The following is a 26,931-nucleotide window of genomic DNA, read 5'->3' on the forward strand; positions in this document are numbered from 1 at the left end:
AGGATGAAGATTATTAATAAACTAGGATGGGAGCAGGACAGATGTACATACATTGTTTGTATAGTTTTCTAGAGGTTGGAAGATGTACATTGTTTGTATAGTTTTCTAGAGGTTGGAAGATGTACACACTATTGACACCGATTGCTTGACAAGCTGAACTTCTACACTGGAAGAAATCTACTATCATGTTGGCTGGAAACATTTACAGAACTATATGCTTATAAACCAGAGATTAATAACCATGTGCAACTTTAGAAGACTTCTATAAAGTATCTTTAATGACTTGGTTCATGCCATTTTAAAAACAGTCATTTTCAAGAAGAAAATCAATACATTTGTTGTATTGACTTTGCTTTCCCATTCCTATTCCCATCTTTGCTAATGGTTTGGCATCCACAGTATCTACAGTCTGATGCCTGGGAAGATATATTGAAAATTAATCCCAAGTTTCCAACTTGCTAATTATAGTGCACAATTATTGTGGACTTCCCCCACCGTCCCCCTACCTCAGTATAATTAAAAAAGTGAAAGTCTTTCTGTGAAAGCTCCCCAAAATGCCAGAGATGTCATTAGCAAAGTATTTCTCTAATCTATATATATGGCCTGTCTAACTTTATAAATTGATACGCAGTCATGCAAATGATGGAAGAAAGTCACTGGAAGAGGGCAGCTATCATAATCTAGCAAGCTGTATAACCTATCCCCATTCACCATGGGAATCTTTATTATGCTGCTGTCCTTGCTCTTTCCTGAGGAAGAAAAATCTTCATTTTTAGAATGTAGCATCCTAGTAACATTTCTGCAGGTAGGTATAAGTGAGAAAGATTTTTGCTCATATTTCTCATGACCCAAGCTGCATTTACTCACCTTTATTAAATGAAGAATCTCTGCAACTGAGCTCAGTAAAGTGTCATTTAACCAGAAATCTTATCTTCATCAAATGCTTTGATTTCTTCTAAATAATTGGGTTAGGTCTACTTTTGACAAGGCCACACACAGAGTCCTTTTAAGGGAAGATGCCATGTGATCTCAGTCAGCTAGATAAGTGGATTCTCAAAACACATCCCCATCTCTTAAAACAGACAAGAAAATGGGCCTGACAAAATCCATGTTATACAATATGCTGTATATACAAATTGAAAGACTGCATGTCTCTCCTATTACTCCATTTAACAAGATTCAGTAAAACATGGAAGCAAAGCACCAATAGCCATCTTTCCCCAAGTCCTTGAAGAATGAAGACAGGTCTTCAGGTCTCTAAAGTTTCTTCATTTGCCCCACAAGTGTCTACAACACAGATTAAGCAACTTGTCACTGGGAAAGCACGGACTTTGGAGTTGGCTATCCACTTGTCTGTTTCAGTATTATATTCAAGAATGTGCCCTAATCGACCAACACCCTGAAAACCAGCCAGGACATAGACTATAGATCCCACAGCAGCACACTTCACTGTTACACCTTTCCATGGCATTGGAGACACCATCTTCCATTCATTCATCTTGATATCGTAATATTCTACATTATCAAGGCCACCTACAAAGCAACGAAATAGATAACTGCTTACTACATTATACCATATGGACTGAACATACAAATGCTTCATTAAACTTAGTCTTTATTTTCAAGGTTCAGATTGAAACATAAATCCTACCATAAAAAAAAAAACCTCAAGAAAAGGCCACGGGTTTCTCAACTAGCTGTTTACCCTTTTATAAATACAGACATAGAAACAAGTAAAAAGACACAGTGAGATGCGTTGTAACAAATTTCACATTATACACTTTCCAGAGATTCTAACGTGTTACGTCATGAACAGAAGAACTAACAACGTGAATTTCTTACAGATTTGTGGCTAGTGACTAAACTCAGCAATCCACCTGAAACTTCCCTATAGTGAGGGCATTTTATTCTAGAGGTGTCACCAGTACCTTTACTTAAATTGGTCATTTACTGATAGAGGATGTCTCTCTTCATTATGATATTAAAATCATTGAAGTCTAAAAGCCTAAGTCCCTTTGAAAAGGGCCAAGGGAATCAAAAGTTGTTAGAGAAAAGTAGATTTTGTTACTAAGATTTGCTTCGTTATGAAACAGGCTAATAATTACACTTTACAACCTGTTATCCCTTATTTAACAATATGAGTCACAGAGTTTTCACTTCCAGTCCCAATTAGATCTGAGAGATTAAGAAACCTTTATACAATATTAAGAGGTACAAATATCTCACCCCAGATATAACTCTTTCTTGTTATATTACAGTAAGAACAAATAATCAGGCCACAGAATATGAACAGCAAAATAATACTTTAAATTATTTGTTCAATAGTACACACTTCTGAAATGAACATTCAGCAAATACACTAACATTTTGCAAAGTGGAAGCTCTGGCTATAACTGGTTGATAAAATGTTTGTGCAAAAAATGCATCTACTGATTTTTTCCCTGTTAGGAATCACTCATGCGGGAATAGTTTTAGTAGCTAATTAAATACAAGCTATATTCTAAAATAGCATTAATCTGAAATCAATATTCCAATTACCATAAATAGTGATTAATAAGCCTCATCACTGAGAATTTTCCATTTTGAAAAGCACTTCAGAAACCCTGTGTAATTACAATTCAATTCTCCTGGGAAATAAACTATTATTCTGGTTTTAAAGACGAGGAGATAGGCAGATCACAAATGACCTGCCTGTGACATTCAGTCATATTTCAAAACTAGGGCAGTCAAAAGAATTCTCATTTTTCCCACCACTTTAGAACAGCTGACTAGGTTTAAGTCTTTAGACTGAAGTTCTCAAAATAGTGGCTACACCTTTACCTGCCTCTCTTAAAAGAATGGTAACATCTCTCAAAATACATAAGAACTAAAAAAAAAAAGATTATCTTTTCTCAGATGACTGGTTTAGCCATATTAACTACTGCAGAACTGGGCTACAGTATGAGTGCATATCTGAATTTGACAGTACTGTCATTACTAAAAAGTCTGAAAAATAAGATACAGTGAAGTAGGGAGGTGAAAGGCAGCAGGCAACGACGATGCGACAACAACAGGACATGTTTTATGGTACTGCTCAAAGTTTTTCAGCTAGGCAGAATAGAATGAATTATTTGCAAAAGAAAAAAGCCCCCCATTAAACCTTGTGTGCCCAGCTAGAGAATTAATAGAATTGAAGTACCTAAGCCATTTTGTCCACCCACAGCAAATATTTTGTCCTTTACAAACACCAGCCCATGATTCTTCCTGGCTTCAATCATTGGACACAGCTCAGTCCACCTGGAGAAAAAGAAAATCAAACAAAACAGGAAAACTCACTGTTTAGTTCCTGGAAAAGAAACATAAAGTATGTAAATAAAACCTAGTATTAGGAAAATGAAATACAGAAGAAGGCTGCTTAAGAAAAACTGCCTTTTAAGTAAAACTACAACTAACTGATTTATTACTGCTTAACTCAGGAAAATTTCTTACCACCCACAATTCTTCCTATTAATCTACATTTTAGTTATTTACAGAGTGAGCAAAGCCACAAGTCACCAAAAATAATCAGAATTGATACAATACTTACGTTTCGGTGGCTGGATCATAAACTTCACAGGAATTTAGGACTCTTCCAGAAACATTGTTTCCCAAGCTTCCTCCACAAACATAAATGAGACCATTTGCCTCTACCATCCCATGGCTGCATCGCTGGGTCAGCATGCTGGGCTTGGTGTGCCAGCTTTCTGTTCTTGTGTCATAGCATTCAAATAAATACAGTGCAGAATTTCCTTAAAAAAATAGAAACCCACCAAAGTGGCATTAATTTTTAGGGTTGTCTTTCAAGAGAAGAGTCTAACAGTAATTATGAAATTGATGCTTTATTTGTTAGTTGTAAAGGGCAAGCTGCTTTCCCACCTCCAAAAGCAGAACTAACCAACTTGGAACTTAGGACTATTCAGAAAGCACATACTTGTAATTCTTTTGACTGTTTTGTTCCAAAATAAGCAATTAAGTTTATAAAATTGCTATTTGTGTTTGAAAGCAAGAATAAATGATAAGGATATTCTTTTTTTTGGGGGGTGGGGGGGTGGGGAGGGCCGGAGATAAACACTGAACAGAGATGTATATAAATTACTAATCATATTGTCATCATCTCATGCTAGTCTCACTACTTGGAAATATATTTCCCTTTCAAGATATGAAGATGAAACCAGCTTTGTAAACTTAGTACACATTCACATGAGTTTCTTCTGTAAGCGGTGTGACTTGCCCAATTCCCAGAATACTTGTTGCCTTTGGAATTAGATAGCTTGATTATGTTATAACATACTCCTGAATTATTAGCAACCACAAAACAGCTAGCCCTCACCGTTTTACTTTCTTCCTGGGGACTGGCAGATACCTATTTTCTGGAAGCACAAGGTCTATGTACTCTTCCCTGAAGGGCCAATAAAGCTATTACTGAAATCAAAACCAATTTTTCTAATGAGAATAGACAGGAGCTTAAAGACTTGTGCTCTGATAACTAGCTGAACCATAGCTGAAGCAGAGAACGCTGGATACAACTTTCTTAGAAAAAAACTCTAGGATCCTTCTTCCCTTTGTTTCAATAGCTATATTCACCTAGAACAGTTAAAGCTGCCTTTTCTTGTGCCTCTCTTCCCTTGGCTTTCCACTTCTAAAAATCGTGTCATACTAGCAACACTCTCTACCAGCTGGGGATCTGAATCCTCAAAACAGTGCTACATTTCCAGACCCAAAATACAGGGGCAGACTTCTATAAACTGTGTATGTTTACCCTACCATGTAATTATCAGTATCACGAACTGTATAGAGTGGAACATATTTTTTTCCTTGATGTAAATACACATCCTTATTGCTTTGAAGTTGCAGAAATTCTCATCCATGGGAAATACAGCACAACGGACTTTAATGTCTTTTTTTTTTTTTTTCAAAAGGGAAAAGCTTCCATTTTCAGTATGCTGTGAGTATATGTTAAATATTTTTCCTGCACCTAAGTACAGTAGAAGAATTTAGTAAGTTTAGCTTTCAACTCTGCTAGCTATTGCAAATGAAACAGTACTCCCATCAAATCAAAAAGGGGAAACAAGCCCTGTTTTCTGTAATGGAGTGGCACAGTAATTTGTTTTCCAAATTCTTCGAGCAATGCAAGCAAATAGCAGGGAATTTTTAGATTTCTCTACAGCTAAACACACTGCAACATTTTCTCTGATTAATGGTTTCACATAATTGCCTGCTGCAAATTAGAAAATACTAGACTCAGGATAAACAGACCTTTCCAAACAAGCACTGGATTCCAAAGAAGAAAAAGACAGGCAAAATAAACTCTTATTAATTTTTAGCTTTTACTATATACTTGAATATTACTTATGGAAAGCAAAGTGAAAATGTGCAGCAATGTGAGGGCAGGTTTAAAAGAAAACTCCTAAATTAAAATTTCCATTACAGTTGTATTAACTAACTACAATGTACTAGAAAATAAACTGTACAATCAAAGTTCGTATCATACTTCCTCATGAAGTGACATGTGGGAAACTAGGAAGATTTACGAGATTTTGTAGCGTTCCACGTTTCCCAATGCAGTCTTAGTGAAGTCTTTTTCAAGTAATGGGAAAGATGCTATTTCACACTTACCACACTAGGTGGCAGCTAGGAACTGTCTAATCTGCTGCTAATTAGCCCTCTTCTAAAATATTTTAGAAGTCAGATAATGGGAAGTTGTGACGTTTAGGTAATGTTAAGTGACTTATCAATGTTAAGCACCGATTATGACCTTTTTTTTCCTCTGCTGTCCCCCCTCTGCAGCAAGGCAGAACTCAAGAGGATCTACTAAAAAAATTTCTCTCTGGCTCTAGGGTTTGGGTTTTTTGTGATTTTTTTTTTTTCCTTTCTGTCTTTTTCTTTTTCCCCAGAACACAGCTTATTTTAAAGCTCTGTATTTTTATGGATATAGCATACCTACATGCCAGCTTTGGGTTTGGTGATGATGTATCAGATTTAGACAAAATTTAAAGTGTTGCTATAACACCATAGCATAGGTCACCCACTAGTTTTATTGGGGAAAGGAAAACAATAATGAGTAATAACAGCTAAAGTAGTATTTCTCCATTTAATGAAGCAAACCAACAAAATAAACTAACAGAAGATAACTTCTGTCATTTGACAGAAAAATTGGACAAATTCCTTTACAGGGCCAAGTATGACTTCACCACCAAAAGCAGTAGTTTTAAAAGCTTTTTTCCCCACCCTTTTTTTTTTCCCCCCTTAAAAAACTCATTAGACCAAACCTATACAAGGAATGCCATTGTCAAAATGTAGCTATTCTGGCCAAACATCACAGAAAATTTTAAACCACAATGAGTTTTGTGGCTTTATGGAAGTAAGCTAAGAGTAGAGTGGGACTCCCACAATATACTTGCTTGTCCCTAGTTAACTCTTAGAGTTACAGTGTACTTTTTGCTCTAATTAATGTAAATATTACATTTCAATCAGTGAAACCATTTTAAAAACACAACAGAAATAGATTGTTGGATTTTGGGGAGGATAAAATCCTAAATATGGGAAAATAAACTCATTAGGCTAACATGGCAACGTGCAGTTTCTTTTCAACAGTCATGCAAAAACCAGAAAAATTTCCAGGTATCTTTCTTTGCGCTTTTTTTTTGTTTGTTTGTTTTAAAGATTTTTAGTGTCTTACCCACTTCTGAACCACCAGATGTATAAATTTTGCCCTCAGCAGCACAGGCTGCAAGGCTATCTCGAGGTGTTGGAGGTCCTAGCTTGGAATACCAGCTATCCTTCACCACATTGTAGCAGTCCATTCGCTTTATAGGGAAGAGCTGGGAACCACCCAAAATATAAACTACGTTGTCCCAGAAGACACAAGCTGCATCCCTGCGCTTTTCAAAGGGACATCGGATGTCTGTCCAGCTGTAATCCTGCATTACAAAGAACAGGTAATGTCTAATAGATTATAACACTTACCTGCACAGCGAGTGTTTTTCAAACAGAGCTTTTCAGAGAGATTTAGATATGGTCAGTTTTAAAGTTCCTTGTCAAAACAAACATGAATACTGTTTATTGAAGAATACTCCTCAGGCGTACTCTTGAAAAATTCTCTTAGACACAGACATAGTTAGCTGCAATGAACCATGATATTATCAATTTCTATTTCCTCATTCCCTGTGTGCACCCAGTACAGCTTCCCTGAAAAACAATTATTTTTTTTCCAACAGAATTGACCTCCTGCTGCTATCACATCAGAAACAACGCATGTGATCAATAAAGTAGGATTGCATTTTCTTTTATAGGAATGGAAAAAGACATCTTACATATAGTAACAGATTCTTTCTAAAATAACGAAATACAGAATGTACTAAACAAAGGCAATGGAGAAAGAAGATAATATCCAAATTGACAAGCAACTCAGTTAAAAAGCTCTGATACATACTTTATTACCATGACAACTAGAAGCTTATTTACAGAATTTACAAAACACAAATGATCTATAGCTATCCACAGTTGATAGTATGAGAGATTGAGTAATGCTCCATCACAAATACTGGCAGTCATGTTGCCTAGAAACTGATTTTGCATGGATTGGCAAAACCAGCAAGTATCAAACATGGGCAGTAACACTACCCAAAGCCTTAAGAACACCAAACTCAGCAACTGATGGCAGACCAGGATAGCATACAGCACAAGAAACACTCCTTGAGTAATAGCATCTCACATATTCCATGAGCATAGCTTGTATCCTATACTGAACAGGAAAAGTATGGGACCTTAACCGTTATCTGTGTCACCTCAGGATGGTCTAGCTAAACCTGCTGAATGACCTTCATTGTAATGGTTCACACAAGACGTTACATCAGTACATTTTCTTAGCAAGGACATACTTCAAACACCTTGGTCAATGAGGAAGAACAGCGACTCCTACATGGGGGTTCAAAGAAAGAGAGGCAGAGCACGTTATAGTCCAAAACATCTTACAATCTTTTCTTGTAGCATCCCCCATATCAAGAAGAGCTGGCAGGTGCATGTGGCCCTTTATGGTGAGAAACAGGTCCTGGGGCATCCTAGAAAGGAAAGCCATACTACAGCATGGCAAAATAAATAGCTGCATAAATCTTAAGAAAGAAAATGTCTTAGTGCATTGTGCAAGATCAACATATGTTCTAGCTCAAACTTCTGGCACTTTTACAAAAAATCCTGTTTTCCTTTACTGTTATAGAGGGCTGTGATCTGACCCACTTTGACAGCTTCAGTTCATAGCTAGCATTTCATCTGCACCTTTATCAATTGAAGAGCCATAGGTCCTCCCATAACCCAAACATACTCAGCAGTATCCTCCTCTTACAGCAGGAGGCAATTTACATCATTCTCTTGTAATGCTCTTTAGTGTTAGTCTGCACCGCATCAAACTGATTTAAATTTATGCATTTTACATATGTAAGAATTATGCAGAAGAGTTGCTTTATGCCACAGTCAAGATCCACGCAGCCGTGGGCAGTGGCAAGCCTCATTTTTGGGGGGCTGAGTAAGGAAAGAAATGATAAGATAGGTATATGGTGACACTTTCCCTGCTGATCTTGATTTTCAACAAATTGTGATGCAGGACACCAGAGGCAGAAGCTGTATCTTCAGTTTTTGATAGTTTTTGAAAGGCTTTTTTCTCTTCCATGAATTAATTTAATAATTTATTAAAACTATCTGAACTCCTAGAACCTACAAGATCCTGTGACAGGAATGGCACATGCAGTTATGGGCCACATGAAAAAGTACCTCCTTTTGTTCAAGATTTTTCCCTCATTTTCAGTTGATCCCTCCTCTTCCAAGTTTGTCAGGGAAAACAGCAGACATGCCTAATATGGATAACCTCCCCACTAATAGCTTATAGACTACAGCTCTATCTCCTCATAAAAGCTACGCTGGGTCCCTTAATCATCAAGAAACAGTGATGCCAGACATCAATTACTTTTCATTTGCCATCACTGGATGTTGCATTGTTAAAAAAGTTAAAACTTCCAACTGTTTCTGGTCACTAGAGACAGCAATTTCAAAATAATAAGCATATTGCTGCCTCAAAATCCCAGAGAGTCATGTATAAATTTTTATCAAGAATTCATAAAACAGTAAGTATTTTATTCCCAACTTGGGGGGGGAATTAAAACATTCTGTGGAAAATTCAGTAAGAAAATGCTTCCCACCACCGTTAACAGGACATCTAGGGTTTTTAGTAGTATTCTGAAAACGAACATCTCTACTGAAAATAGTGCCAGATTGCTCCACAAGTTTTATGCCTGTCTGCATCTGTCCTGTTGCATCATTTTGCTCTCTTGATGAAGTATATGCACCCATAGAAATATCAGTTACAGTGCAAAGACAACAAATATAGACTTAAAGTAATACTGTTAACAAGTCTCAACAAATAACACACAGTATCCAATCCATTCTTATTTAAAGAACCCTTTTTGACAACAAGGAAGTGAAGATCAACATTAGAGACTAATTTTGCATGCAATCAGTGAAAATTAAAAATTTTGCACTAGTTTTATAGTGTTAGAATTATTGAAATTTATATCACTCAGCTGAGAAAGTATTTTCAGGAGAAACATAACCTTTGTTTTGAACTGTTTCTTTAGCTGACATAAGAATTTAATTAAAGTATTGAATTCAGTTAAAATCAAAAATGAAGGACTAGGTCACTGTTCAATCAGTTCAACAGACAAACAATTCTCTGCTCTGTAACACTCCCATCATCTTTTGATGAGACTAATTAAAGTGAGTTAAACACAACTGAGTCTTTGCAGCACTGGAGCCTTATATCGCACTCTTATTTTGCATGCACGTGATGCTAATTCAACAGGGGTTCTAGATCCTTGGGTTGTTGCATTTAAGCAGCTACTGTCACACTTAAAGATCAAACTCAGATACTCAAGCAAAACATCCAGAAAAGGACCTTTAAATAACTTAAGAATTGGGAATGAAGTAAGGAAAAGCTATTCAACAAGTCATGACAGGCTAGCTAAGTATACCCAAGAAAGCATATAAGCTCTAGGAAGACATTCAAGGTAGACATGCTTGTTAGAATCAAGATCTCCAATTACCCACTTTTTTTCCTTCTCCTTCCCTGCCTGCCCACCCACCCCCCTGCCATTAATTCACATGCAAGGCCATAAAGCTTGATCAAGAGGCAGTTCTGAAAAATTTCTCCTAAACTCACTTCTGTTTTGGTGTTATGCCTGGGCAAATGGTCTGTGAAAAAAAATGAGCTATTTTATCCTATGCTTCACGTAGACTTATTTAGACATGACTTTATGTCCACAAAACAGATGTGTCTGTAATATTATAGTTTAGGTCTGGCCAAAGATCACCTAACTACATACATCATTTTCCTTTTAGTTGGGAGTCCTTGCCTGTCGCTCCCACTCAGCATGCACTGAGATTATTATTTTTCAAACAAGATTAAGTTTTCAGAAAATACAGGGTGACAACTGGGGAGGAATTGTATTAGTTTATAAACTGAGTGATGAAGCAACAACCCCCATCTTTTGAGTTCTCACCACCACTGACATTAGGCACTTACAGAATTTCACCTATCAATTAGGTTGGTAAAGAGACCACATGTACTCTATGCTGATAATACCATTGCCAATTAATGACTGGGACAATAAGTCACAAAGCTAGTTTTCATCCTGCCTAAAATTAGCTTTGTTGCAATATAAGTAACTGGAGGTTAAGAGAAAGAAACTTTGATCTGATTTCCTTCTAATAAGCAAAAGATCAGAGCATATTGAGTGAATTACAACTTGTTAAAATGCCAAAACAGAGTAACTGTTTGAAAAGGAATGCCCTGATCAAAGGTTTTCCCAATTCAGACCTTGGAAAGGAAAGAATTATCTGCTCTGTTCCCTTCACCTCCTCACCCCTAGTTGGAAGGAGGATATTGCTTATCTTACTTGAGTAAGTGTATTGAAGGAAAAGGTGGTAATTATTTAGGAATTTGGAATTCCCAAGAAAAATACATATTAATGTCTCTAAGTCAGCAAGGCCGGTAGTTTTTTCCAGGCTCGAGTGGTGCTCAAATAAAGTAGCTTCAGTTTTGTCTTACATAAGGGAATGTGAACAATGAGTTCAAAACACATCCCAAGGGCTCATTTATTCTGAATTAGATTTGATAAGGCTTACATTGACTACAAAGTTCACACAGATAACACACAAAACTGTTTAAAATTATAACGAGCATTTAATATGCCGAGTTCGAACAACTAGAATTTCTGCAACGAAGTATTACATGTATGTGATCTCATAACTTAGAGAGCCCTGATATTTATAACAACTTTTTCTGTATTACTGCATATCCTTGCCTGGTAAAACAGAGTAGGCATAGTCCTTCTGCATGCAGCTAATGTTTCTAGACCATCTAGTCTGCATAGCTAAAATATACACCATTCCTGTGGCTTGATTTTATTCAGGAAACATGGAAACAAATTTCAGGCAAAGCTTGCTTGCTCTAAATTGGCCATCTCTAAGTTTTTTTTTTTTTTTGTAGAAACTCACTCTTTCCACTCACAGAATACTTCGCTCCCAATTCTTCTCCTTATATACTCTTAAGAGCAAACAAAACTGTGAGCCATTGGGATTTAGAAGTGGTTGCATATTTATAATAAATTCACTGAAAAAACACTTTGCACTCTGAAACTGGGTTCTATGCTAACATACAAGCCAATAATTTAACTTGTGCTAAAAAGAAATTGCTTGGAGTTATTCTCTGAACACATACGTGCATGCACACGTACACAGACTTATATATTCCTAACCAACTCGATGTTTCAGTGACCTTTTATTTATTTCCAGCTGTGGGATGCACATACCAATCGATTCTCAACTCAGATGGATTTATCAGAACTCCGTATCTAATACTGCCAATCAACAAACACATAATCATTCTATTCAAAAGGAAGTCTTACATCTAGGTACACATACTTGAAAATACCTGATTAAGGATACTTTTTCAACTGTATACCCAAGAGGCAGGGAATACGTCCTTCCTACTACCGTTTTGTAGATCATTAGGTCTTAGCTAATATCATCAGTAAATAAAACACGTAAGATTACAAACAGTGAATCTTAATGCATTCTGAGGTAACGATTACCTTTGGATTAAAATATCTGCAGGACTGGGGCTGTGAGCCTCCAAACAAAGCAATGCGATAATCGTGTTTTTTTCTTCTTGGCCGCGTACCTTCCACCAACTCTTCTCTGTCTTCTGGAGAAAGTAGATGGTATCGCATCCCACCTGGAAGGAAGACAACAACTGTTGCAGACCCAGTGTAGCTCACACATGGAAAGGAACGTTTCAGAGACAGGGATGGGGGGGAAGGAGAGGGAAGGGAGGGAAAAGGGGGAAACCAAGTTTCTACGTTACAGCTATACAGCTTTGATTTAAAAGGGAAGAATGCACAGCAGCACATGAGGATGGGAGCGTACATCCAGGTTTACATCCCATTTCAAATTGCCTGCTTCATGTGAAAATAGGACATGGACTCACATTATATACCGATTTATCAATCGGCTCATTTAGCCAATATTAACAAGCAACTAATTTTGTTGCACTGAATCAGGCAAAAGGAACAGCAGAACTCAGAGCCTAAAGAGGACAATACTAACATTAAAAGAAGGGACTTGAATGCATCAAGGAGTCAACCGTGCCCGCCTCCTCACCTCTCAATTTCTGATTAATAAGGAAGGCATTTCTAGCATATTGTACCTCATGAAAACTCATCGCTTTTGTTCTTAGCTTGACAATGCAAAATATTAGTTACAATTAGTGTATGAAAATATGCATTCTCCTAAGAAACATTCCAAAGACCACAAAAAATAGCAACATTACAAGCCACTAAAACCAGGCAAAGAAGAATCCTTATTTCTTAAACAATGCACCTAACTCCATGTCACACAAGTAGTATGACTAAGATGTCAATGGTCAGCAAATACTTACCAACATGTTAATTTGAATCTTGCTCATTGACTGGAGGAGAACAGTTGCATACCGTGTTTTAGATCTATACTAAAATGAAGCCAACTAATTAACCACTACCAAAATGAAAAAATTTCCTTCCAGAATATTTATCAACATCTAAGATTTTCTTTCTTATATGATAAAATTTCACAAACGGCATCTAAAAAGTGAAGCTTATTCCCTATCTCATCTGCACCTTAAGAATGCAACTGTCTGTAGGCTCAACGGTCAGTACATAGAGATAAAAAAAGTGCAACATATGCTTAACATTCTAATTTGCTTAGGGAAGTTTTGTAATATGTCAAAGTTTTGAATAAAGTATTTCTTCTATTCACATATGAACAATATTGAAGTTACCAGCCTGTCCCAAAGGCACACTAACACTTCCAATTACCCTAACAACTCATTTACAAAATATCTATTCCATTACTTGTCATGGAGTTCATGTAATTTGCTAGGAGAAAAGAAATGAAAGTCACACTCTGTTACATAACCGGGTTTTATTTACATGATAATCTCCTAATCCAACTTTAACTAAATGAAGCATCCTAGAGGAAACAAGTCAGATGAATTTAATGTGAAAATGTTGTCAGAGAATTTTAAAGCAAACAATTTTCAAAAATTCCACAGCATTTTTTTAATTACACAGAAGATTAAAGATTTCAGCTAGAAGTCAACTTACTGATCACCATTTTAAGGCATTCTGGGTTATCCTGAATAAGTGGTTCAGCCTGAACTGTTTTACTTAAGAAGTTCTTTGATATAAGAGGAAATCGGACTTTAGCAAGAATATCAACCATGTACAGCTGGCGATTTGGCTCATCATACTTCAGCCATCTGACTGCTGCATCGTAAACCTTAAGCAAGAGACAAGTAAAGAAAAGGATAAGGTACATCACATAGTAAGACAAATAATGAAACCTTAACACTTCAAATTGATTCTTCTGCCTGTTGGAAGATAACTTACACTAACATTTTATTATGCGGGGATCCATTACCATCTTGCCAAAAAAACCCCAACCCCCCCCCCAAAAACAACTAAACACCAAAGAAAAGACAATGCTCAGTCATGAGGTAAAATAAATACACAACCACAGAACAAAACCCATCTACAGACTTTAAAAAACCAAACCACTACTTCTGCTATTTAGCTTCTTTTTTCCCCCTTTTCCTCCAAATGGGAAGCATGAATCTGCAATTCACATTTATGTGGGTAACTCCTGTACCAGGTTAAGACTAATATGCTTCAAGTTCCATGCCACAAACACAGGTACTACTTCACCAGAAATGCTGAAATAGCTTCTACTTGATATAGTCTCCTGAGCTGACAAACTGCTTCTTTTATCAAATCATAGTGTTAGAGATCCAAATGTATTGCTATTGTGTCTTAGGGTACCATTTAAATTAAATTTTTCAGCTGCAGACTGCTGTATTACCAGAGAGCCTCCTCTCCATCTCCTCTTTACAGGAGAATATAATGGGTTTTCTTAGGGGACAGGGAGGACAGCACAGGGAAGGTAACCAAGAAATCTGCTCTATTTATGATTGTCCTCTGGGTCAGGAAGAAATTAAACAAAAATTCCAATATTATCTATGTACTAAGATACTTCAGTGCTACTCTCAGACATAGCAAGCTTATCTACTATGCTGCCACTTCAGAATCAGTACTGATTTTGTTACAAGTGATAGCACAGTCAATACCTACTCCTGTAGCTGAAAGTGATCACAGTGATCAGTGGTGACTGATTGAGATATAACATGGAAAGACATTTAATGGCAGAATTAGAGTTATTCAGGACTGCTAAGCCACCTCAGCTATAATCCTGCAAAATGACCAGGGAGCAAGGGAGAGTAAAGAAATGAATAAAAATAAGTATATTTCAGGCTCAATTCCATCAGCTAAGGAAATTCAACAGAATTACTGGGACAGGAACATTGTATGCCTTCATCAACAGAAACATTAGTTGCATATGGGGGAAAAAAAGGCCAGCTAGTAATTAAAGCTACCTTCTTTTTTTTGCTAACCGTAAATATGTTTACTCCCTTTATGACTCACTTCTTCCTAGTCTGCTGAAACAAGACATGTAATAACCACACTTGAAATGGGGATATTTGTTAATATTTGCTTTTGACCAAGCTAGGACGCACATTATATACTACAATTTAACAAGCACTATGTACATCATATACTGTAGGAACATCGTGATTGAAATGCTTTCGACCAGTTATTGATTAAAAAAAGATTGTGAAGTTCAGTGCTCTTAGCTGGTATGAAACCAGGATCTCACCTGGTCTTCTGCCCTCACTGTCAACGTATCTTGGTTCAAGAGATGTGTCACACGCTTAACATCAAGCTGAAGAAACTCATCGGTCTTGTAAACTTCAGTGAAATGCTGATGGATAAAGTCATCTGCAGTGGCTTTCAGTTCTGGACAGTCTAGGCATTCTGCTAACACACTTATACCTATGAAGGAAAAATTACAAAAAAAACCTTTACAAACTTGAACTGCCATTACCTTTAATATATTAAAGTAGAATAAAATTACTGTAATTTCAGAGATACATGGAGTCCCAGTTCAACATTACCATACTGTTTTTTTTCTTTAAAACACATGCTGTCATAACTCGTCTGCAACTCAAGACAAACTAAGATGAACACAAGCTTCTGATCTCTATCCCTACCAAACTAACTGAAGAGTCAGACCTGCAGCACTTGCTGTATTAATGATTTCTCCAGCGTTATTTCCTCACTGATGCTTTCTTCATTACGAAGCAGATACCAGTACCATAACCAAGTCCGAGCCTTATCACAATAACAAAGTCTAACCAGAACAACTTGAGAAACTGGATCCAGGTTTTATGCCCTCCCCTGAGTTGCTGCCCTTGTTTCAGCTGAGATAGAGTTAATTTTCTTCATAGTAGCTAGTATGGGCCGATGTTTTAGATTTGTGCTGAAAACAGTGTTGAAAGAGATGCTTTGGTTATATAGACATGTTTTCATTATTGTTGAGCAGTACTTACACAGGGTCAAGGCCTTTTCTGCTTCTCACACTGCCCTGCCAATGGGATAGTTGAGGGTGCACAGACAGGACAGCTGACCCAGACTGACCAAAGGGATATTCCATACTATATGATGTCATACTTAGAATATAAGGGGCTAGGGGAATTGGGGGGGGGGCAGGCACAGGGAAGCAGTGGCATTTGGAGTGATGGCATTTATGTTCCCGTGTCACCATTATGCATGATGGAGCCCTGCTTTCGTGGAGATGGCTGAACACCTGCCAGGCCATGGGAAGTGGTGAATGAATTCCTTGTTTTGCTTGCTTGTGCGTGCAGCTTTTGCTTTCCCTATTAAACCATCTGTATCTCAACCAGTTTTTCCTCCCTTTCACTCTTCTGATTCTCTCCCTCATCCTGCCAGGGAGGAGTGAGCAAGCGGCCGCGTGGGGCTTAGCTGCCAGCTGGGGTTAAACCACAACAGCTGCTCATGCAGCAGGAGTCACCAACCAGGCCAAGTTTCCTTCAAGAGTCACAGTGAACTGGGACTTTTGTGACCTATATAGAGAGTCAGCTGCAGGCCAACACAAAAATGTCAAGCTGATGCTGCTGCAAGGGCAGAAGGTTGGCACAAAGGCATAAATAGCAGCTGCTCTTGAGAAGCACCATTTCCAGCCTTCCTATTGGGAACCAGGTAAGCACAGAGCTTTTCAGCAACTTTTGCTCATCATGCTACAGTCTTCCTCCTCCACAGAAGGAGATGGCAGCTGGGGTAGAAGCAACTCACCAACCCATGGGCTGCAACTAGCCTGAGCTGCTCCTAAGTAGTAAAATGCAAACTACAAAGTTTTATCATTTTATCCAAGTGTATGACCTCTTAACAAAATTTCAAGAGATTCAAAATAAGCCATGGTTTCTTTCAAAGACACTTTTTTAATGAACTGTGAACTTGCCTATGAGTCCGCACAGAACAAATTTCAACTTGTAAGCAATGCCTTGAGGAAAAATGATTTAATGTTTATCTCCCTTTTTTGCTATAAATTAGCAAATATACAAGTGTTAGAGAGTATAATTAATTTTCTAGTTAACAAAACACAGGAGAGAATACGCCTCAAAGCAAGCATAAGTGGCATTTTCCTTAGAGAGTAAGGTCTTCCTTCCAGCAGTTGTTCCAGAGCCACAGCTGTCCTGTACTGAAGTGTCAGTTGAATCATTCTAATTCAGATACTCTGCAAAACATTTCTATTGATATTATAAACATCTATAACATGACTGAGATGATACTAGGAGAATTATATGACAAATGCCAATAGGAAACCCTATAAACAAGTTTAATCAGAGATTAAAGATGAAGTGCACCAAATCTTAAGCATAAAAAAGCATTTAGTTCTACTTGTCATTTATCTTTTCTCTAACACCAAGTTCACATACTTAAGAGAACATACTTAAATCTGCCCAGATAACATTCATGGATTTCAGTCAAAATCAAGAGCAACTAAAACCAAAAGTAACCTAAAGTTATCCTGTTCATATTTTTAGAAGATACACTAGTTTTGTAGAAGTTACAACTCTGTCAAATCCTGTCTCCAAATACAGCAGCAGCAACTGAATGCCCCACCTTAATAAACAGCTGAGGTTCTCTAACAAACAAGAAGCTGCAGGGTGCTGCCAAGCTGGGATAAGACCTAGTGAAGTAGCAGCCTTGATACTGGCAAAGACAACTGCCAGACTGTTTTGTCTACAGCAAGGGACAACAGTTCAGATTCAGAGAAAAATTATTTTTATGTGCCTGGATTTAGCCAAATATTACTGTATTTTAGACAATACTATCTATTTTTCAGGAATAACAAAGTTAAAAAATTAGAAGTAAATTTAAGTCTGCATTTCTCTTACCAAGACAATTTGAAGCATCAACTTGTTCTTTCAAAAAGTCCACACACATTTTTTTCACAGGTTCAATCTGATATTGGTTTGCTGCATCTAGTAAAGACTGGACATTATTGCTGTTAACTGAGATTCTGCAAAACAGAAGGTACAAAATTAGCATCGCTAAAACTACCTACTTTGTTGTAGTCAAAAAAACCAACCCCAAAGCTTACATGAATTCACATAAATAGCAAAATTACTTCCCTGCTATTTGCCCAAGCATTTTTCTCTCATGCAGTTTGAAGACACGTCCTCCCTTCACAGTCTTCCCAAATGGTTTTCACTTTCTCAATTTTACTGAGAAAGGGCAAAGAATAAACAGTCCTGGATCCTGAAGAATAAGCCTTTAACACAGGCCCTCTGCAATACTATATTACTGCTTTGACTTGTGTGATTAGCCACTTTGACATAAAAAAGGTTCTGTTCACTTTCTGTTTTGTCAGTCTCCTACTCCCAAACAGGCATCAGCAAAAATCTCTCTAAACTCATTGTCAAGACTGCTCTGGCTGATTTGCCTGAGTGCACAAGCAGAACAACCAGTTTGACAGTGACTCAAGAGAAGGCACAGAGCCCACAGACAAGGGCTTGGGCACCAGGGGAGGCATCAGCAATGGCTGGGGTGCTGACACTGACTGTCTCTCACCACTGATGGAGTATACAAGATTCCCCTCAAAGAGAGGAGAAAGCCTTCCTAAGGAGCATTAATCCCATTAGTACAAAGATGAAAGGCAGGCCAGCCATCCATCATGAGAGCCAATTAAGTACTGTTACAATCCTAGTCATCTGTACCAGCTCTGTTAAAAAAAAAAACCAAACCAAACCAAAAAACACAGACATGGACAACCTGAGATAGGAAGGAAGTGCTGTTCACAGAGCAGTTATCTACCCTGCCTGTCCCGAGGTAAAGGTATAACTCCTGCAAAGGGTATTGTGCAATAGCTATCACAGAGAAACTTTGTTTTTATCAATAAGGGCCTGAATTTCAGAACAATGGGAAATATCATTTGACTCCAACACTGAAGTTAAAAGCTTGAAGTGCTTTGAATTGCTTTCTGGAGACAACTACCACTCTTTACTCTGTCGGGCTTCCTACTGATTAAATAAAAAGGAAGAAGGATAGAAGGTCTAGTCATATCAGGCTTTACGCAAAGTAAAGAATTATAATGGTAACAAACCTGATGAATCACAATAGCATTATTTTAAGATTTTATCATTTACAACTGGCAAGCTTCCTAGAAGAAGTGTCAGTTTTAAATAACAAAGCTACCTTGCAGTATAAGCAAACTCCACAAGCTGTTCAATAATGTCAGGTTCTGCATCTTTTAACTCCACTTCAAAGGACTTTGATTCAAGCATATTTGCTGCAAAAAGATTGAAAGACAAACTACATCAATAAGCCACTCTAGTTATTGTACGTTTTGCAAATAGGAGAAAATAAAGTGATTATACAAAGTGGGAACCCGCTAAAAACCACACACAGTTGATTACTGTTTGCCCAGGATTACTAATGCAAGTCAGGAAAGAAAGAAGGCAGTGGGACAAACAAGACAACTGGTGTGTGTGTGCGTGCTTGTATTATGCAAATTATGATAAACTGTATTAAATTGAAAAGGCCATAGATGCTGTTGACTGCAGTGCAGACTGCCAAGTTAGCATTCCCAAAACCAGGAAACACACACCACACTGTCAAAAGCTACTTCCACACTGAAGCTGATAACAACAGAGACAGCTCCAAGCTCCCCACATCCAGACACAGGACTAAGTTCGTTGAAGGGAAGAGAGTTAAAGGGAAATTGAGGGGAAGGGTGAACAGAGATGAATGGAAGGACACAAAGTGAGGAAATGTTCGCTTTACTTATCCCTGAAATTAATCATTTTCATAAACAGCTTGTCAGCCACAAGTCTAACAGGATTATCATCACAGAAGTTTATAATCAATCAATTTTGAAAGGACTTACTAGTAAACATCAAGTTAAAAAAATGACTGGCTGAAGCAAGCACGACACGGTGAGCTGGGATCTTTCTTTCTTGAACCATAAGAATGACATCACATAGAGTTTTCTAAATCAGAGGAAAAAACAGACAAACAAAAACCCACAAAGATCAGCATTTTGGAAAATGTTTCAACAATGTTTTTAAAACAGCTTATGGAAATTCATCACTTTTCTTAATCCACACAACTCAAGGTTATTATTGTAATAAAAAGATTTTCTGAAAGTCAAAGTTAAATTCAGTAACCTGGAGAACTAGCAAAGTTCAATTTACCCATCAACTTGTACCTTAAGGATGGTCACAAATAACATATGAACTCTGATTCATTTTTTTCCTGTGGCATTTACATCGGCCTCCAATAACATTGGCTCTGCAGCATCTAGCAGGGGCTGCATTTATATTACCCCCTTTTCATCCATCAGTGTCTCTTCTGTACTCAGCTGGTGATTTTCAAAAACACTCAGAGGAACCTCATATCTGAAGACTGCCATCATATTACCCAGCTGGAGTGAAGAGTGATAAACAAGTTCAAAGCACTCAATGGAACATTTTTAAGAAAACATACCCCAAAAATATCACTTCTATGGAAGGGTTTGACTGGTCACACCTGATGAGCAACTAACTTCCAGACAAAAAAAGTATTTTTGTTTCTCATTTGTATGTAAGCAGTTAGTTTCTCCCCTGCAGTGACAATACTTACAAAAGCTGACAAGAGATGTGAGAGGAGAGTAAGAGATTGGGTTAAACACATAATTCGAATAGATTCTCAAATGGTATCCCTTCTAAACACACATTGACTAAAATAAATGCACATCATATGACAGATAATTATAACATCCTCTTTATTAAGAAAGAAAAACTGAGCAGCACTGCTTCCTAAAAGCAGGAATTAATTTTCGACTACTACCTTAAGTTCATGGAACTGCTTTCAGAAACTCCTACCTACACCCATCCCAATACTACCCCAGAAAAGAACATTTCTACTGCAGGGAATATATACTTGCTTACAACAATCTGAGAATGTTTTCCACATGCAGACAATATTATTTAGCCTAACAAGGCTGATAATCCATATATGCAGCCTCTTCAAATAAACCTTTTTATTTTTTTATTTTCTTAAAGGAAAGGACACTCAGAACTATGCATTGGACAAAATATAAATAACACATTTTTTAAAAAGTTCTAATTAAAGTTAGATGTGGGGGTGACATACAGCTTCCTTTGTACATCTGTAGCTTTAAGATATTTAGGATTGAAACAACAAAAAAAGACCATTTGAGAAAAGTTTCAGAGGAAATCCTTCAAAGCTGAAATTCCTAGCACATCTGATTCAAAACAAGTGTCAGAAACTAGCAGTACAAGATACCATAAAATCCTGTGGCTGAGCTTTGCTAAGACTTGCAACTGTTGCTTGAACTCCACGCTGCATTTCTAAGATAGATTTAGTGCCTCAGCTGAGCATTTGAAGTCCCTCAGATACTCTAAGGCCTCTCTGGGTGCGAGAAGAAGTATTTGTCAACCAAACCAGACCATCATTTTAATTTCTTTCCCTGTGATGTTTCTGGGTGTGACTGCTCCATTTCAACTATTGCTCTTCTGAGGATTTCTGTACTTTCTAGAAGGACCCATTGAGTCGCATCAATGAGGCAACAGATGACTGGCATTACATCAACCAAAGGACACACCTCAGCGTGAGCTTGCGTTAGGGCACTTCATCTTCCAAATAACAGGTTGCAACACCTTGCAACTCTGTCCCAGCTTCATTCTCAATTACTTCACTCCCGGCTGACCTCCACTCAGCCGCAACAAAGGATTTATGCGCATGCTGTCAAAGAGCTCTGTAAACCCCACAAACGTGGGCCATCTCATGTTGGAGATGAGTGAGAAGTCCTCCATGCGCTAAATATACTTGCCCCCAACATCTTCCCAGTACTAAGTGCAGGAACGTCCGTAGTTTAAACTCCCATACTTATGGAGGCTGCCTCTAGACCCCAGCTCACGCAAGAAGCAGCCTCTTTAAAATTAGCTGTACTTTTCAATCAGCCCATTTTCCTACATCATTAAACTAGTGCAGATAAATAGCTAGTGCTCTGCATGCACATTGCTATTCCCATCACAGGAAATTTTTAAACTTATCATGTGGTCTCATAACCACAGCATAGTTCTTGACTTACCAAAATACGTGAAGAAAGAGCTGCCTATAAGTTATCTTAAACTTTAGCACAACTAACCAGCTGAACTAGGACATTTTCCTCTGGCTCCTGCTGATTTCTTAATTTTATCCTATATAATCACACCTCTCCCTGCCTCATCAGTAATAGTTAACCTCCTCTTACAGACTCCTAAAAGGAGCATGAGTGTAATGAACTAAGCAAGAATTTCTGGAGCCGTCAGCACTGGGTGGGATATGCAAAGCCATCATCCCAAGTCAGATTAGAAGTTTCCAGGAACTCTGGTAACAGGTGAAATTCAGAGTTGCACCTCCCAGGGCATAACAGATTTTAAAATTTGAATTGCAAGTACACACAGATTTCACAGCATTTAATCCTGATCCTCTCTCTCCCTGTTTAGAGTAACTCATAACTAGATGACATTTGGCACTCTACTGAAAAATGAGGTACTTGCACAGAACAACAACGTTGTGCTATATACTGTAGTAGCAACATGGTAAAGCACTGCGATTTCCCTGTGCTAGGGGCTGTACGTACATCTACGGGAGAGCAATACTTCCTCTATCTACTTACGAAGCATAACAGCATCTGGCATCCCCTTGTCAACAATGACAGAGGTATGAGCTAAACAGTGATGAGCCAAGTTATGAACTCAGCTACACCTTGGGATATGTTTACCCAGTTAAAACAGAAAGCCTACATCGAAAAAGTAAATCATAGGCTTAAAGTCTCAACTCTACTACCTGAAGTCATTGAAACCAATTTCATTTTTCATACATAGGAGCTTAGTTGCATGAAATGATGTATGCAGACCACACAACTGACTGTGTATTAGTGACAGAAGAACAGGGCTGAAGTGCTAGGGAAAAGCAGAACCAACAGTATGATATCACTTGCTAGGCCAGGACCCAGACTGCTGACGAACACAGCATTTAAAGCTGGACCAAGCCTTTGGCAAGATGAACACTGGGGGACAAGCAGCTAAACCCTAAAAGATACAACATATGACAGTGCCAAGTACAAAGCCCCCAGATGTTCTTGAACAGCTGGCTTCAGAGTCAGCTTCAATTCTAGCCTCACATCACTGTTTTTAAATGAATCAAAGTATCACAATCAAGCCAGCTCCTCCTCTGTAGAAAAAGATTTCTTCATGTGCAAGGAGTTACACAGATAATCTTTCTGCTCTTGTACCAGAAGTTTAACCTTTTTAAGAAAAAAGAATTTTAAAAAAAATCAGCATTTCTTTCAGTTTGGACAGCTCAACTGAAATGCACTTGTATAATTTTGGTTACTGCTCTTGCTCTATTGGCAAACAGAAGAGTCATCTTTAATAAGCATTAGACTATTGACCTAAGAATCTGATCAGCCCAAAAGGCCAGAATTTGTAGAGATGAGGCCACCAGCCCCTTATACTGCCACCGGCTTCTTAGCAAGATGGCCAGATGTATTTCAGCGTGAAGCGCAAGAAGCAGCGCTACCTGTGAAACCAAACCATGGTTCCAGTCCTGCCTCTCCTCCCACCGCAGCTTCACTATACTGATACTGTTCATGGGGTTACACAGTCGATTTGTTCAGAGAAGAGTTCCTTGTTAAAATTCAGCATCACCATCTTTTTACGCCCCTCAGGTTTCAGCTGGGAAAGGGCTACGCGAATACTCGGCCATCAATTGCAGCTTAACTTCTGCCTTAACGCAGGCAGGGTATTACTAGGTAAGGAAGCAGATCCACCGTGTCTTCTGCCTTCAGCACCAACAACGAGCCGTTGCAAATAAAGTCTGAACTTGTTACGCTCGTCGTGTCGGCATACGGCTGCGTTTCAGTTACCTTCCCGGTGGCCTAGGCTTACCGGAGAAACCCACGGACTCAGCGTTCCGACTTGCCCCCGGGCTCCGTCCTCCCGAGCGCGTTCGGTGGGACTATTCGCTGCAGTCGAACCCGAAGGAGGGCAAACCCAGGCAAGCCTTGAGGCGGGACCTGCCTACGGGGCAGCACTGGCTCCAGCGGCACCGGCAGGCAGCCCCGCCGGGGCACGGGGCTTACACGGGCGAGCGCGTTTCGGCTCGGCTCCGCGGGAGCCTCACACGGCGGCGGGGGGCGGGTGATGAGGGGCCGCCCGCGGGTCGCCACCGCAAGCCTCGGGCCCCCCGCCGCGGCCCGCGACGGAGCCGCCGGGCAGCCCCAGGCCCCGCCAGGCCGGAGGGGAGCCGCCGCCACCGTACCTGCTTGCGCATGGTGTTCATCACCCCCATGAAGCTCGCCAGCAGCTTCGCCTCCTCGCGGGCGGCGAGCTTCTTCTCCGTCTTCTTCTTGCTGCTCTTCTCCGACCCGGGGGCGGCCATGCTCCCCCGCCCTCACCGCCGCGGACACCGACGGCCCGCCACCCCCGCCGGGGCACATGCGCCGCCGGGGCGACGCCCGCCAGCTGCCGGGCGGCGACGGACCACCGGCTCCCGACGGTCGGCACCGGGGAGCGGGCAGCGGGTCCGCCCCAGCCGCGCCGCCAACGCCGGAGGGACGCTCGCCGCGGCGGAAACAACCTTCGCGCGGGGGGGCGGGGCGAGGCGCGCTGACGCCATCGACCGGCGCGCGGTCCCCACGCGGGATAAACAAAGAGCGGAGGGGCTTGGGCGTGTCACGGGGGTGGGGGGTGGCACGATGCGCGTGCGCACTGCTGGGGAAGGGACGGGGCGTGGCGTGCTGCGCGTGGCGTGCTGCGCGGCGCTCTGAGGCGGCGGATGTTGCGGCCCTGCGCGATTTGGGGGATGCCCGAGGCGTGTCAGTGATGGGAGCGCCCCGGGGGCCCAGGTCTGGCGTGTCTGTAGGGACCCTGCCGTGTCCGGGGCGGGGGTGGGTGGGTTTGAAGGTGCCCTGCCCGAGAGGCTGGCGGGGTGTCGGCTCTCGCTGTGTGCTCGCAAGGGGCGGGAAGTTACTTGACAGGCGGAGGCCCTGTCAGCTCCCGCCTGAAGGACCTCGGCCTCCCTCGACAAGGTGGAAGCGTGTCTCAGGGTCGCGTGGGCTGAGAAGGGAAACGAACGTGAACCAGAAGCAACCTCTTCCCTTTCTTGGTGGCTGCATCCACCCCTCTTCCAGAAGCTGCATCAGCCAAATACCTGGTGCTTCTATCCCCATTTTTTTAATAGGGTTGTGACAGTCAAAGCTGTGTTTTAGTGGAAATTTGCTGCTTGTATGACGTTTCAAATTTTAATTCCATAGATAACAAGGTGTTGAACAGCTTAATGCCGTGACTTGAAGGGAGAGAGATCTGTGCGGGGAATAAAGGAGGCTTTGCGTTGTTAAAAGAACGGGCTGTTTTGTTCCTGATATCATGTACCTTATGGTAAGCCTTAATAAGATGGACTTTCTTTGATATTCCGTGGTTCTGCCATCTAATAATTATCCCTACATGGAAGTTGTAAGAATTTTAACACATGTAGCCTGTATTTCATTGAAATAAACACCTGACGCAGCTGCCACTCGACTTTCCAGATTTTATTATATAATAGTAAAAATGAGAACCCTACACCTCTCTTTGCCGTGGTAATAGCCTGTTATCTCAAATCTTAGTATAGCTGTCTTGGTGACAAATTGAGAAAACTGGGAATGTACATCTGGCCAATTTCAGTGTAAAGAATTTACCTGTAGAGTTTTAATTTCAGGTCGAAAGCAGTCGTAAGATGCCTGCTTTGTGCGTGGGATACACACAAATAGCTGTGTTTGGCTTCTGAGTGCATTCCCCTGTTCTGGGAGCTTAGTTGGCCGAGTTAAGGAGTTCAGCTTGCCGAGCCCAAGGTCAGCTCTTTGCTGATAAGAGCTGTGCTGAGGAAAGCTAAGAGCAAGGGCCTGAGCCTCATTTCCCTTGGGAGCTGCTTTTAAGCAGAGAATTTACCGCTGGCTCACGTTGCATGGATAGACACCATGTGAGCACTTCAATACACTGATCCCACTCGTGTGTTACCTTCCTTTGTACTCAGCTGTCCCTGGGGTGGGCAGGGTTACTTGACCTAATGATTAGTGTTAGTGTATAGCATTAGTCATGCTAGCATAGTCACATAGCATAGTGGCGTAGTCCTATAGCATTTGTCATAGCATTAGAGGTGCCTGTAACGCAGGCAGGCAGCTAACGTGGTGCCCGTATCCAGATCAGGCTGGATTGAGGAGTCAACCATACTCAAATCCTGCGAGCAGTTTCAGTGGGATTTCAGACTGAGGGTAACCTGTGATGCTGGGAACCTCCGTACTCCACAAGGGGCAACATGCCACAAAGTCAGTTTCTCTGGGGAAGTTTTCACTGCTTCAGGCCACAGCATGAGATGGGCAGCTTGTGGGGAAGCAGCGAGGGCCGGCTGCTCTGAAAGGGATGGCGAGCCCGGAGCAGAACATGATATCAAGGCAGGTGGGACGGTTGCCTCACCAACAAGGAAGTGGCATGCTATATAAAAGAGTTCTAGATTTACTTTAAATGCTCTTAAGATTAAATGCCATTTTAGCCGAGATGAAATTCTATTTTCCTCTTTGATGAAAACCAGCTATGATTTATGCATGTGTGCATGTACCTATGTGTGTATGCGTGCACTGCCATGTGTAATTAAAGCCACAAAGGAAGAACACATCAAGATGAAAAAATTAAATGTATAGGGGTCCTAGATGTCAGGTCCAAGGTATCAGAATCTTGAAGGGATGGCAGAAAATGGTGTAATCTCAGGGTCAAAATCTCTTATTCAGAATTTTGAGATGAGGACTAGAATGAAGAAGATGACTCAATTCCTTGTGAAATCTGAGAACTTAAATTCAAATAATTTAAATGAATAGGCAGTTTGTAAT

At 40.0% G+C, this 26,931-nt stretch overlaps 1 protein-coding gene across 1 annotated transcript; it reads right to left on the bottom strand.

Annotated features, from left to right (window-relative positions):
- Window positions 1–250: 250 nt before the first annotated feature.
- On the bottom strand, window positions 251–24,673 carry KLHL7 (kelch like family member 7). The gene is made up of 11 exons (XM_075746016.1): window positions 24,330–24,673; window positions 19,906–20,008; window positions 19,215–19,308; window positions 17,915–18,039; window positions 15,313–15,488; window positions 13,707–13,881; window positions 12,159–12,301; window positions 6,698–6,938; window positions 3,566–3,767; window positions 3,179–3,276; window positions 251–1,533 (listed from the first exon to the last, which is right to left on the bottom strand). Exons 1-11 carry the CDS (start codon window positions 24,447–24,449, stop codon window positions 1,250–1,252), a joined length of 1,761 nt encoding a protein of 586 aa, XP_075602131.1. The 5' UTR covers window positions 24,450–24,673; the 3' UTR covers window positions 251–1,249.
- Window positions 24,674–26,931: the final 2,258 nt, after the last annotated feature.

The sequence above is a fragment of the Balearica regulorum genome, chromosome 2 (assembly GCF_011004875.1).
Source record: "Balearica regulorum gibbericeps isolate bBalReg1 chromosome 2, bBalReg1.pri, whole genome shotgun sequence".
Taxonomy (NCBI): Eukaryota; Metazoa; Chordata; class Aves; order Gruiformes; family Gruidae; genus Balearica; species Balearica regulorum.

Coding starts and splice junctions, on each gene's coding strand:
- KLHL7 (XM_075746016.1), bottom strand. CDS start 24,449: ATGGCCGCCCCCGGGTCGGAGAAGAGCAGCAAGAAGAAGACGGAGAAG. Junction 15,489..17,914: donor TGATGCTTCAAATTGTCTTG/GTAAGAGAAATG, acceptor TTTCCTTCATAG/GTATAAGTGTGTTAGCAGAA. Junction 6,939..12,158: donor GCAGATATTTTAATCCAAAG/GTAATCGTTACC, acceptor TTTGTAATGCAG/GATTACAGCTGGACAGACAT.